At 46.0% G+C, this 14,142-nt stretch overlaps 2 protein-coding genes across 2 annotated transcripts; both read left to right on the top strand.

Annotated features, from left to right (window-relative positions):
• The first annotated feature begins 51 nt into the window (after positions 1-51).
• LOC103826968 (acyl-coenzyme A thioesterase 1-like) lies at positions 52-5,857 on the top strand. The gene is made up of 3 exons (XM_018907603.3): positions 52-723; positions 2,382-2,584; positions 4,293-5,857. Exons 1-3 carry the CDS (start codon positions 144-146, stop codon positions 4,896-4,898), a joined length of 1,389 nt encoding a protein of 462 aa, XP_018763148.3. The 5' UTR covers positions 52-143; the 3' UTR covers positions 4,899-5,857.
• Positions 5,858-5,911: 54 nt separating this feature from the next.
• LOC103826634 (peroxisomal succinyl-coenzyme A thioesterase-like) lies at positions 5,912-13,301 on the top strand. Its single transcript, XM_009102033.4, has 3 exons — positions 5,912-6,591; positions 9,558-9,760; positions 10,588-13,301. The coding sequence occupies exons 1-3, from the start codon at positions 6,054-6,056 to the stop codon at positions 11,161-11,163; spliced, it is 1,317 nt and encodes a 438-aa protein (XP_009100281.3). The 5' UTR covers positions 5,912-6,053; the 3' UTR covers positions 11,164-13,301.
• The last annotated feature ends 841 nt before the right edge of the window (positions 13,302-14,142 follow it).

Below are 14,142 nucleotides of genomic sequence, written 5' to 3'. Positions count from 1 at the left end.
AAGCAGGCGGGCGAGATAAGGGAGCTGCCGCCCAGCTCCTCCCCGCCGGGGCGTGCCACCGGCACTCCAAGCCCCAGCCCGGCTCTGGTTTCGCGAGGATCTGCTCCAGAATCCGCCCCCAGAAGCGGGAGCGATCTGGAGCCATGTGGCAGGTCAGTGCCCGCTCCCTGTGCCGGGCCAGCTGCCGCGCCTGGCAGAGGCGGCTGCTCTGGCCCGGCCCCGTGTGGAGCCCCGGGACAGCGCCCGCCCAGGGACTCTCCTCCATGGCCCCCTCCATCCGCCTGTCGCCCGCCGGCCGCAGCCTCTTCGATGAGCCGCTGGCCATCGCCGTGCAGGGCCTCGGCCCGCGGCAGCAGGTCACTCTGCGGACGTCCTTGCGGGACGAGACCGGAGAGCTCTTCCAGGCCAGCGCCCACTACCAGGCGGGCGACGACGGGGAGCTGGACCTCGCCCGCTCTCCTGCGCTGCCGGGAGGCAGCTTCTCCGGCCTGGAGCCCATGGGGCTGCTCTGGGCTTTGCAGCCCCAGAAGCCTTTCTGGCGGCTGGTGAAGCGGGACGTGCAGAGCCCCTTCCTCCTGCAGCTGGAGGTGTTTGAGGGCCACGGGGAGCGCCCCGGGCGGCTCCTGGCCCAGGCGCAGCACGAGCGGGCGTTCCTGCGGGACGGGGTGCGGAGAGTCCCAGTGCGAGAAGGGAGAATCCGGGCTACGCTTTTCCTGCCCCCCGGTGAGTACCGGCCATGCCGGGCTCCTTCCCCCAAATTGCTGCCTCTACTTGCGCCCCCGCATTCGCAGGTTCGGAGCCAGACCGCCTCTGGGCTCCCCTAGCGCTCCCGACCCGGCAAAGGACGAGGGGGAGCTGCGTCTCGCCGGTAGGGACTGGACACTCCTCAAGGCGTGGCCTGATCAGCCCGACCAGCTTTGATCTGCTGGCCGCACTCCTCACACGGAGAGGCCTCATGTGGTGAAGCACGTGTGTCTGTTTAACTGACTTCTACTGGACATGAAGGCATTGATCACACTACACTTTTTGTTCCCAAATGCCATGTGTGGTGGAGTCAGCCAGTTTTCAAGGCACCTTTCCTGCACCTTGCAGTTTTCCAGGAAAATCAGGTGGTAATTCTTTTGAGTAAGTGGAAGATGCTTTCCTAAACTGTGGAGTTTAAATCTGTGGCTTCCCTTTCCAGCCTCTCCACACATCCACACATCCTGAACTTAGTAATGTCCTAATTGCTGTAGCCCAAGTTGCCTTTTGCTGCCACATTTATCCCCAGTTCTTTCCTGTTTGTGAGCAGGTCAAGGAAAACATTGGAGAGACTTGCTCTGGCAGTATTTTTGTCAGAAAATAATGAAAAGGGCCTGTGAGTTTTTCAGATTGCCTGACAAATGCTCTGTTATCCTTCCATCAGCTCTCCTGGTTTCTGCTAGTTTTCTGTAGGAAACCTCATCTCTTGCATTCCCTTGGTTCTGTAGTAGCCACACCCCCACAGCATCCCACCTTTCCTGCCCCCGCGATACAGAGGTTTTCACCAAGCATATCTCTGGAACCCCAAGGCGCCTCCTCTATATAGCACATGCCTTCCCCTCTCCCTTTTCTTTCCAGATAGCATATGTATTGTGCCAGCCAGTGCCTTAGGCTCTGACTGCTCTGACTTCATCTGACTCCTTGAGGCTGGAGGTAAATTTCTAGTTCTTGCTTGTTACACATGTTTGATGTTAGTCTGCAGACCCCTGAGGGAAGCCTCACACTCCTTCCTGAGCTGGAATGGAAGTGTCCCTCTTGGCCTCCTCCTTTCCATACTTGGGTAGTACTTTGCAGCAATCCCTCTCAGCTCTGGACTTCAGTCCCTGTCCCATGATGAACCCAATGTAATGCTTCCCTTACCAGGTAAGCAAGGCTGGTTTCAAATACTTTCTTCTCTTAATCCCAGAAAAAATGACTGAGGTCATTTACACTAAAACTGAGAAGCTGGAACCATCAAAAGATGAGATTTTTTTGGATCAGCCTTCTGAGAAATGCACTAAGGAGAATCCTGCTGGGGTTTTTTGAAGCAGAGCTTAATACATTTGCAGTGAATTTACATGATACAGAGAACCAATTGTGACTGTCAAAAGATCCCTTCTCTTCCAGCTGCCTGTTTCCTGATGTTATCTAAAACATTAGCAGACTTGCTAATTTGTGCTAGTTTGTTTAATCTTGAAGCAATGTAGCCACTTCATTAAAACTGTCACAGTAATTTAGGACCCTCAATACCATTCTGCTCCTGTAATTTTCTTTCTTTCCTTTTTTTTTTTTTTTTTTTAGAGACACATGCCAAGGCCTATGAGTTTGGAATATAGTTAAAAATTGTGGGTTAATGTGTCCTGTTATGTGGTCTCTCTCAGGAAGTGGCCCCTTTCCAGGAATTATTGACTTGTATGGAGCTGGAGGAGGACTCCCTGAATACAGGGCATGCTTGCTGGCCAACCATGGCTTTGCTGTGCTGGCTCTGGCTTTCTACAGCTATGAAGATCTCCCCAAAGCGATGAAGGAATTCCACCTGGAATATTTTGAAGAAGCTGTAAACTATATGTTACACCACACCCAGGTTGGTTTGTTCATTGAGTCTCACTACAGTGAACTCTCATCAGTTAGGTCCTGTCAGACTACAGATGGGGCAGAGCTGCTGTACTTAAAATAGCATTGCTGTTGAGTTGGCTGTTATTGTTTTATATCTTTAACTCCCATTAAAATGTCTGTCTGGCAGATTATTCCAACTCTTCCTTTTCAACTGGCCAAGTGAAACAGTGACACATTGGTCACATACTGGTAATTTCTACTCCATTCAACCCAGTTTCATAACTAGGGTGCTAGTTTCCTGGACGCTTACTGGACTTGCAGTGGGGATTTTAGATTTATGCTCTGCAGAATGTCCTTCAGAACTAAATGTCCTTTTCAGTTGTGGAGCACGTGATAGCCTTCTGTGATCCAGGTCTCAGGGAAACCGAGGAAACTCAAGGAAGTCCACCAATACAGATTTGATGCTTGTATTTTATAAGCTCTTAAAATCACTCCAAATGTTGGTATTTTGTAAGTATGGGTTTTAGTAGCTGGATGTGCACTTAGGGATCCTTCTAATTCAGCACCTCTTGGAAGAGAGCCCTGCTCAATTCTGCATCTCCTTATAAGTAGCTTTGAGTGAAAGTAGCTAGAATTGCACAAACCAACACTTGGTTTCTCTGGAGAATGAAAATAAATACCTTCCTCAACCTCGGAAAGATGAGAAGTTTTTAAAGGTCTTGACTGCTTTTTAGTTACCTTAACTTTAACTGCTCATGACACTTCTCTGCCCAAAAAAATCTGAAATTTGCTTCACCCTGCATTTTTTTTTCCTTTGAGAGCAGTACAGTACCATTGGCTCCCGTTAACACCTCCACTGCTGATTTCACCATGTTTTCAATGTGTTGCAAAGTTTCAGCCATATTTTCTAATTCCTCCCTTCCCATATTTCAAAGTCAGTGTGTTTGAAGCCTGTTACAACACTAATAAGACACAGAAGGTATTAGATTCTGATGCTGTCTCAAAGCCTATTTGCCCCGAGAATCTTTGGATATCGAAGAGTTGTGGTATTAGCTAACCTTCTTTCAGGATCCTTACAGGATTTCAGCACCCAGTAAGGTCATTTAACTTTCCTATTCTAGTTAATTTGCCTTATGTAAAAGAAAATGAAGGTAACCTAGTTTAGATTGACTCCAGGGAACTGTACAATTCTCTTAGAAAAATGGTTTTAATAGGTAGTATTTTTAAGATAAATTTTAATGAGTAAACTACCTCAGACTGCTTCCTGTGAGTTAGATATCAAACGTTCTAGAGAAGCAGGAGAGCAGCTCATGTGGAGCCTGCTACCCCACGTCTGCTTCTTAACAGGGGAACCTTGAATATAAAAAATACATTAACATAAGTGATGACAATATCATAGGCATTGCTGGCTTTGAGGAGGCCTCTCCTGCACTTTCCCTCTTCTTCTCTTAACTGCATTATGAAAAAAGTGAATCTGGGACTGCTCATTTGCAAGCACAGCTGTATTCTCTGCTTCAGCACTGAACCTCGTAGCTTTCTTAGGATGATGCTGCAGTCTTAGTAGGGCTTAGGATCATAAATCAAGCACAAAACAGTGCCTAGGATCCTTCAGACATGGGCCCTCTACACAGGGTGGTGTCCAAATTTGGGACAGATACAGCTGTAAACGTGGCAGTGTATTAAACAAGTGGCATACCATGGTTCATTGCTTGTTGTTTCTCTTCTCTCACCTCCAGGTTAAAGGTCCAGGAATTGGTTTGCTTGGACACTCGAAGGGGGGTGACCTGTGCGTCTCCATGGCCTCCTTCCTAAAGGGCATCACAGCCACTGCCCTTATCAATGGCTCAGTGGCAAATGTGGGTGCGGTGCTCCGCTACAAGGACATCACCATTCCACCCCTTGGTATCAATCCAAAACGCATCAAGGTCGGAAAGTCTGGCATTGCTGATATTATTGATGTATTGAACAGCCCGCTAGAAGGGCCTGACCAGCAAAGCTTTATCCCTTTGGAGAAGGCTGAGTGTTGCTTCTTGTTCATTGTTGGACAGGATGATCACAACTGGAAAAGTGAATTCTTTGCAGTTGAGGGGAGCAAGCGTTTGCAAGCTCATGGGAAGGAAAAGCCTGAGATAGTCTGTTATCCTGGAGCAGGACACTACATTGAACCTCCCTTTTTCCCAATGTGTGCAGCCTCAATGCACCTGCTATTTGGCAAGCCTGTGATGTGGGGAGGAGAGCCCAAGGCACACTGTGAGGCACAGATAGATGCTTGGCAGCAAATCCAAGCTTTCTTTCATAAACACCTCACAGGCAAGCCATCTGGAACATGCAGTAAGCTCTGATATGAATTAGGTTACTTTACACATGAAGATGCTGGTTTTGTTAAATGTTTTGTTAAATTGTTTTGTTAAATGGCTCAGAATAAGAACAAGGAACATCAGAGAATAAGCTATTAGGTTTCTTGGAGGATGATGGTTGGTGAAAGCAAGAAACCAGCTTCCTTTTTACACCTTCCTCTAATCTTGGTTAGAGGCCTTGGCCTCCTGTTTTATGTAGTACAGGGTTATAAGCTGTGGAAAACAAATGGTGGTAAGGCTGTGTGCTTTGAGTGTGAATTGAAGTGGTAGGTTCTCATCCAAGCTGAGAACCGGGATGAAAACATGCCTTGGCCTTCTCAGAGGAGATGTATGCCCAGCTTTGTGTTCTAGTTCCAGTATTCCAGTTTTTCTGGAGGCAGTAATCTGCCTTCAGTAATCTTTCTGTTCTCCCTGTGTACTTCTCCCTCCTTTGTTGTTCCTTGCCCTTCTCTCAAACCACTAAAATGCATCTGCCTTAAAAATATCTAATATTTCACTTATCAAAAGCAGTACTACTGTGCCAGCACCCTCAGGTAACACTTCACATTTATAGGCAACAAACCAGCCCATAGCTTGATGTGATGTTTTGAGAGCATGCAGTAGAAATGAGACTTTAAACAGTCTGTGAAAGTTCGTAAGCATGAAGAAACAACAGAACAGGTCCTGTTAGTTGTCATTCTGGAGTCGCTCCCGGGCGTCTCGTCAGCACGGCTGGGTATCGCTGTGGAGATCTGCAGCACTGTCGGAGCTCCTTGCCTGTACATTCCCCAAATACCGTCTCAGCTGCCTGCTCCTAAGGGCTGCTGAGAACAGCCCGGCGGCGGCTCCGTGAGGCGGCCTGGAAGGGGCCTGAGGCGGCCTCTGCTGTTGCCTGTGCGTCAGGCCCGTTTGTGCGTTTTGTATCCACCGTACTTGTAATGGATTAAAGTGAAACTTTAACCGCTGCCCACGGCTCGCTGCTCCAGTCAGTTGGATGGTTTGGGGGAGGCGGGAGCGACCCGAGGCTGGCGGCCTTGCGGGGCTGGGGGGCGTGGAGGGGCTCTGCTCTCCATTGGGGACGCCTGGAAGGGGCGGCGGCCGCAGTACCGATATTGCGGGCGGCGCGGCCATACCGCGCACCCGCCCGCCACTGCCGCCGCCATGTGGAGAGCGCTGGCCGCCGCCGCCGCCCCGGCGCGGGCCCTGCTGCACACCCCGCCCGCCCGACGGGCTGCCAGCCTGGCCGTGTCCCCCACCGCCGGGCCGGCGGACGAGCGGGTAGAGACGCGGGTAGCGGGGCTGAGCCCGGGGCAGCCGGTGACCCTGCGGGCGGTGGCGGCCGACGAGCGCGGCTGCCTCTTCCAGTCGTGCGCGCACTACCGGGCGGACGGTCGCGGGGAGCTGCACCTGGGTACGGACGCCTCCCACGGCGGGGACTACACCGGCGTGGAGCCCATGGGGCTCTTTTGGAGCCTGGCCCCCGCCGGCATGGAGAGGCCGTACCAGCGGCTCGTTCCCCGCAACACCAGCGCCCCGATGAAGGTGGAGGTGTTGGTCCACCAGGGTCACAGCCCGCCCGGCTCCATACCCGGGCCCGTGATGGCCAAGGTCGAGGTGCAGAGGTTGTTCACGGCCCCCGGCGTGCGGAGGATCCGGCTGAAGGAAGGAGTCGTAAGGGGCTCTCTTTTCCTGCCGCCGGGTGAGTGCCCCGGCCCGAGACCTTCGGCCCGAGGCTGGCGGGACCCCCCGCCTTCTCGGACCAGAGCAAGGAAAATCTCGCAAAATAAACCCTTGCAGAGGCTGTCACCCGGGAGTCCGCATTCCTTAACAGCCGAACGCTGCCCTGCAGACAGGTGGTCCTGAACTCTTAAGAGAATATCCCAAGTGCTTGTCGCGACAGGGCCCGGCTCTCGCGTGGCCGCCCCGCCTGGTCCTTCTCGGCGGCAGCGAGCACCGCGAGGCGGCTCTTGCGGGACAGGAGCGAAAGGAGAACAGGGGTTGTAGAATTTACTTCGTTGCTGTGCTCGGCCTGTGGTTTTTCAGTAGGTTTGATATTTGCTCTGGAGTACCAGAATCTAACATCCAGAAAAGCTAATGCACTTTATTCAGCCTGTGCTGAATGTCCCAAGGATTTTACCCTAAGTAGGACTGAATTAAAAAGGTAAAAGCTTGTTTTCTTCCCTTTGAAAAAAAGGGAAGAAAACAAGCCAGGAAGCAGAGCAGCAGATGAAATTCTAAAAGATATATGTATCTCACCTCTGTTCCTACAGAGTTACTACAGTTAGTAGTTGGGTTACATTTGTGGTATAAAACCAAAATGATTTTAGAGCAAGTTGTGCCCGTTCTGCTTATGAGATGGCTGTGCTTTATGAAGTGTAATATTCTGATGGTCTGTGAGTGGTGTTGGAAAACAAAACGTTACACCAGTGATTGTGTTTGTACACTTGAGCTGAACTTCTGAGTAAACATGAGTTAAACTTCTTGCAGTTCCCCGACTGTTGTGGGTACTGGAACTGCCCTCCACATTACCTCTAATTTAAAACTACTTGTTTCAGAAAGTCCTGTAAGTATTACTACAGTTATTAAGTATTTAAGTATTTTCACTCCAAACCAATGATTTTTTTTTATCCATTTAGATATAGATCCAAAGTCCGCTGAGGAAAAAAACAACAGAGATTGAACTTTGAATTTCAGATGTTTAGTCAGCATGCTGGATTTTCCATCTCTGAGACATTGTTTTGATCTATCCTGCCTTAGAGGATGAGTTTGATTTCTGCTGAGCTCAGTGGGAATCCAGATATCTGCAAGAGGAAACTGCATTTTCCCCTTTAAAAACTCTGGCATTGTAATAGTGTTGAAAAGTCTGGAATCATTGCTTAAATGATATTGCCATCCCTCATGATGGAGGATCCAGTTACAGCATTATGACCATACCCTCCTTTGCTCCAGGGACAAAAAAAAAGTTAATATTTTTAAGACAGGAATCTTAAATGCGAATCATTCTTATTAAAAGTGAGAGGACAAATGGGCTTATGATGTAATTTTAATATGAAAGCGATTTCTCAGTTCAGGAATAAGAGTTACAGACGTGGAGGTTTGTTTGTTTTTAAATGTTGGTAAAGTTGTCTAGCCCATTTTATCCTGCTTTTTAGTGAGCTCTGCAGGACCCATATACTTGGGCATGTGTAGGCACTCAGAGAAGCAGACCAGGATCTTGGTGCAAGTTAAAGGGTGTCTTCATGAGAGAGAAACACATTCATCTATGACTATGTTCTGATTACATGCTCTTGCTAGAAAGCTTTCCAGGTAGGAGTGATGATTAAATACGTATTTTCTTGCCATATAGGCTGGCTGCTGCTAACTAAAGGTTACTGCTGATCATAGCATTATAATGTAAATTTATCCCAATTTTTTATCCCTATTTTCTCTCAAGTAGAATATTGAACTTGAATGAAAAAAAATCAGAACTGAACGAGTAAGAACCCAAAAGCATGCTTCAGTCCCCTTTTGACTTCTTAGTTCTTTAATATGGGAGGTTTCCACCATTTAGCATGTGGAAGGACATGCTAAAGGAAAAGGAAGAAAACTTCATTTTCTCAAGTGTGTTGAAATGCCAGAGACCTTTTCTTTAGCACGTACAAGAAGTGTCAGAGAGTTAACACACTCTTGCAACAAGTGTGTCCTCTTTGTGCTGAGATGGTTGTAGTGAGCTGGATCAGGGCACATAAGATGTGACATCTGGTGGCCAGGGGAAAAAAAAAAAAAAGAAAAAAATTAGCTTGCTTAGGATCTTTAAAGCTCCATTTAGTAGCATCTTTAGCTTTTTAACCTAAGATCTCCTGGCTTGGCATACAAACATTTTAAAACATGAGCTTGGCTGCAAAAGCACGGCTGTTTAAAATTGTGGTTCTGATTATTTCTGTAGTTTGGTGGGACAGATCGTCCACATGTATGTGCACGTTTATCTGGACATCACCCTGCACATACAGCTGCACCCACACAGCTCTCAGTTCGGCCTCCCTTCTGTCAGGAGCAGTTCTCCTGCCTAGGCTTACAGTGCTGAGCTTGAGACAGAGCTAGTAAGTCCAGTTGATTTTAACAATGGATTATCTTTGTTGGGCTTTGCTCAATGCAGTTTATTTCAGAGTTTACATAAGTTTTGTAGAATTTACTTGAAGGGCTCAGTGCTCTTGTCTCATTACTCATGAGCTTGCACTTTGCTAATTAAAAAGTGACTGTGGGAAAATAGCTGACTTGGTGTATGATTGGTCTGAGGGCAGGAGGTTAAGACCATGGAAAAGTACATTTAGAACTGTTGTTATTTTTGTTGTGTTTTTGTATGTTTGTTTGTTTTGGGGTTTTTGTTGGTTGATTTTTTTGTTTTGTTTTGTTTTAAAAAGTAAAACCTGTAACTTCATATATTTTTACAGAATGTAAGAACTTGGACCTATTCTTAGTCTGAAATAGCTGGAGCGGGATACAGCACTGGTTCTCTTAAATCTGCTGTGCAAATGGAAAAATAATGACTATTAATAGCTAATGTCTTATATGACTATTAATAGCAAATGTATTAAGCATTCTGTATTTTGTGGTTCACTATTCACCAGATAGTTTTTTGTGTCCTGTTTGATAATTTTTCCTCTGTAATTCCTCTCTGTAATATAGGGGATGGTCCCTTTCCAGGAGTGATTGACATGTATGGTGATGAAGGAGGCTTGATTGAATTGAGATCCAGTCTCCTGGCTACCCATGGTTTTGCTGCTCTTTCTCTGCCATATTTTGACTTTGAAGATCTTCCTATGGTCTTGAAAGAATTAAAACTTGAGTATTTTGAGGAGGCAGCAAGGTTCCTACAGCGTCACCCAAAGGTGAGTGCGATAAGAAATCTCTTGGGACTAGGGAGGATTTAGCAGTTATGCCTAAGTGCTGGTGGTGGTGATTTTTTTTTTTTATATTTGAGTATCAGTTTCTGCTGGGCAAACTTAGGCACAATAGTGGCTTACACATATGATTGGGGAGAGTGAATTTCTTCCTGCACAAAGTATCTGTTAAATTCATGCTGGAGCTAGAAGATTGCTGGTCAGTAAGATAGTGAACGCTGGAGTATCCTTCAAACAGGACCAGTGGTGATAAAAATGTTGGGCTTGTTTGGGTTTTTTTCTTACATGAAAGTAATTAGTTTTAAGAGAGGATGATATGACACTGCTCATAGTAGCTGATAGAATGAATTTGATGATGTGGGATGTTGCTTTCAGTTTTACTTTCCAGGCTAGAAAAAGACAAGACAAATGCTACTTATCTAATCCTTCAAATGTAATTTGTGAAGTTACTGTATTTTCCTGAGACTTGAATTTCCTGTTACCTGTCTTAGGAAAATGAGAAAAATTTGCATTAACATATGCAGTAGGGACCAGGTAAGGACTGAGTGATGGTATGCCTTGTGCCTGTTGGTATTTTTTGTGGGGTTTGATTTCTCTTGGTGTCCCTGAAAAATAAGACCATAAACAGGAGGAGGAGCACGGGTCCAGACTGTCACTTTCCAACAGGTTACATCAATAATTAACCTAACCTTTTTTTTTAATAAAACAACTCCAAAGTCAATTAATGGCTAATCCCATTATAATGTATGCTTCCTTTATTCCTTTCTTCCTCTTCCTTTCTTCCTCTTCTTCTCTACCCCCTATCTTATCTAAAGGTGAAAGGACCAGGAGTTGGAGTGATTGGGACTGGGAAAGGGGCAGAATTAGCACTCTCCATGATCACCTTCCTGCCAGAAGTAGTGGCTGCTGTCTCAATCTCTGGCTGTAGTTCAAACACAATTGCAGACCTCCATTACGGTGAGACGACTCTGCCCGGGCTGCGTTTTGATATGAAGAAAGTCAGTGTCTCTGACTCTGGTGTATTTGACATTTTTGAAGCTCTGGATGACCCAATGAATCCTGCTAATTCTTCTAGTGTGATCCCCATTGAAAAAGCAGAAGGTCACCTTCTCTTAGTGGTAGGGGAAGATGATCGGATGTGGAAGAGCTCCTTATATGCTGAGCTGGCAATCAGGCGTCTACGCCAGCATGGGAAAGAGAACTTTCAACTCCTGAGTTATCCAGGAGCAGGTCACCGAATTGATCCTCCTTCTACTCCATTTTGTCAGGTAGCTATGGATCGTGTTTTGGGGGTGCCTGTTCGGGGGGGTGGAGAGAGCAAAGCACATGCCCATGCACAGGAACACTCCTGGGGAAAGATTCAGGAGTTTCTGCACTTGCATTTGGGATGAACACCTAAACACATGCAAGGTGTTGCAGATCTGCAAGGACTGAACTTGAGCCACCAAAATAACTGGTGATGACTGGTGAATTGAAGGGATTGACTGAGACAAGCCTTGAAATAAGAAAACTAAATGACTACTTAGTTACAAGTATAAATCTAAAAAGAAAGAGATTTATTTGGAGCAGTCTAAGTTAATTTAACTAGGTAAACAGAGGAGATGTGAAACAACAAACAAGCCGCACTATGGTACAAATTTGACAGCTCAAAGTGGTCAAGATATGAAGAAACAACTACCTGAAGAGAGTAGTAGGTACTTCCTTGCTTGCAATATTTATACCTCACAGAATGTTAACAGGCAGCCTGCACCCTCAGCAGTGACAGAGAGGATCACACCTTGGCAATGACGGATGATAAACGTAGATATTCAAATAATGATGACTCTGACTTTGGGTCCTAAGCTACCTTACCCCAGAATTCTCATATTTACAGCCATATACACTTCAGAAATGTTTACCGTTTACATGAAGCTGGAGAAACCTACTAGAAATTTGAAGGTACTTGAAATGAGGCTCGTATACTTAGCATTGTGACAGGTCTTCTGGTGACAGTCTGTTTATTTCCAAAAAGAACTACGTGCTGAATGGAAAAATGAAGAGTACTTTTTCTTGTCATCCAAGAAGAAGGGCAGTACTAGCATTGTTTTGTATTTGGGATGTACCTGTCTGTTCCTGTAATGTCTTGGATTGCTGTTTGACACTCAGGGTATTAAGATTCTGTTGGATAGGTTACAGTGTGTCTAAATACAGCCATTAAGTTAGGGATTAATTACATGTGGAACTCTTTAGTAGTGATGTCAACAGATGCTGACATCATCTTGTTCTTAGGGAGGAAGCAGAGTTGGGAGACATAAAACCTAGCTTGTAGATTTAAACTGACTGTAAAAAGCTGTCACCTTATGATGGTGATTAACTCAGAATCCTATCAAACTAACAATGCCCTCCAAAAAAAACACCCAAAGCCAAATCTAGGATAGCTTTTCCATGACTGCCCAAATTTTTTTTTTTTAAATCCATATTCATTTTTGGCTAGTGCCTTTTTTTGCCCCTCACCATTCAGGTAGAAAGAAACAACTTCTTTCCAAATGAGTTGATCTCTCAAGAGGGTCTTGCTGAAATAGTGCTAGTGCTGAAGGCCTGTTGAAGGAGGACCTCTATCAACAAAATTTCTCCTTCCAAAGTAATTTTTGTCAGACCAGTTTGAGAACTGCCTAGGACGATAAAAAACTTTGATTAGTGGTACTCTGTTCTGCTTTGCTCTCAGGGATCTCTCTCCAGTTAACTGTCATTATGCTGCTGCTCAGTCTCAATAGCTTTCTGCAACTCTTATTATTCCTTATCATTTGATTAAAGTCACATGTTTTTCACACACAATCAATGCCAACTGAACAATTTATCCACCCATTTTACAAGAGAAGCTCCATCCTGCAAACTCCACAAAAGATCTCTTCATACCTGGTCTCTAAACTCCTTCACCAGCTGAATAGGCTTTTGCCAAGTCATATCTGGTGCCTGAACCTCTGCTAACACAAGCAGCCCCAGAGCCTACTGCAATGTGCTCCTTGGTGTCACCCATACCTGTCAGACTGCCTTTTTTCCCAAACTCATTTCAAGTGGCAACTGTAGGAGAAAGGGTTGTCTGTTGTGTGAAGGTTCCTGCCTCATCCTGTCTTTTCAGTAGCTGGAGCTGTTATTAATTGTGCAAGAGCAGCACCTACCCTATTCCTGTTCTGTCACTCCCAGTGCCAATACCTGTGTCTCCACACTGCAGTCCTACCTCAGCATATGCACTGCATTGCAAGATTGAAACCCGGAGGTTCAGGAAGTAAATGTTAAATTGTAAATTAAAAAAACCAAAACAGAACAGGTAGATTAAGAGGTCTCAGACTTAATTTCTAAAGCACAAGCTTTTAAAATAATTCAGTGTTAGATTTTGTCAGATACATGCAATTTGAAAGAGAAATAAAACACTTCCTTTATTAAAAAGCAACCATGTGTAAGAATTTGATGTTAAGTATTTGTTTGGAAAATGAATGATACTTTGTTTTAAAAGGAGGAAAAATTAAAAACAATGTAATTTTACTGCAAAGAGCCTTTTTTTTGTCAATCAGGGTTTCCTGGACAAAATAATTAATAGAAGAACCGGTTGAAAACCAGGCATTTATACTAGCTTTTTGCATATTTACAATGCTACCTGGGGACCCAAGAGGCATTGCAGGCACTCTGCAGAATGTGTAGCTATTTCCTGAAGTGTGAGTGCCTGGTTATGGCCTTAGTTACAGCCACGTTATTTATATTGGCTTATATTCACAAAATTGTTAGGGTTTGAAGAGACCTCTGGACACCACCTAGTCCAATTCTCCTGCTAAGGCAGGGTCACCTAGAGCAAGTTATACAGGCATGTGTCCAGGTGGATTTGGAGTGTCCCCAGAGAGAGACTCCATGGCCTCCTTGGGCAGCCTGTTCCAGTGCTCTGCTGGAACAGTGTAAAGAGGTTCTTCTTCACCTTGAGGTGAAACTTCTCGTGTTTCAGCTTAAGGCCGTTTCTCCTTGTTCTGTCACTGGGCGCCCCTGAAAAGAGTCTGGCACCTCCTCTTGGGACCCACCTTTGAGATATTTGTATCTATTGGTGAGCTCTCCTCTTCTGTAGAAAAAACAGGCCAAGGTCCCGCAGTCGCTCCTCACCAGAGAGACTCTAGACCCCTCATCCATCATCTTTGTGGTTCTCCACTGGCCGCTCTCCAGTAGCTCCCCTTGTAGTGAGGAGCCCAGAACCCGCCACAGTAATTCTTTGCCAGGCCGAACGCCCATCACATTCCATTAAGACTCACATTCATTAAGACTCATCCGGCACTCGCTCGGGGGCTGGATGAGCTGCACCGGCCTCAGCTGGGGCCCTCACAGCTGCCCCTGGGGCTCCCCAGCGCCCC

This window comes from Serinus canaria, chromosome 5, assembly GCF_022539315.1.
Source record: "Serinus canaria isolate serCan28SL12 chromosome 5, serCan2020, whole genome shotgun sequence".
Taxonomy (NCBI): Eukaryota; Metazoa; Chordata; class Aves; order Passeriformes; family Fringillidae; genus Serinus; species Serinus canaria.
The sequence above is the reverse complement of the archived record's forward strand: the minus strand, read 5'-3'. Positions and strand labels throughout refer to the sequence as shown.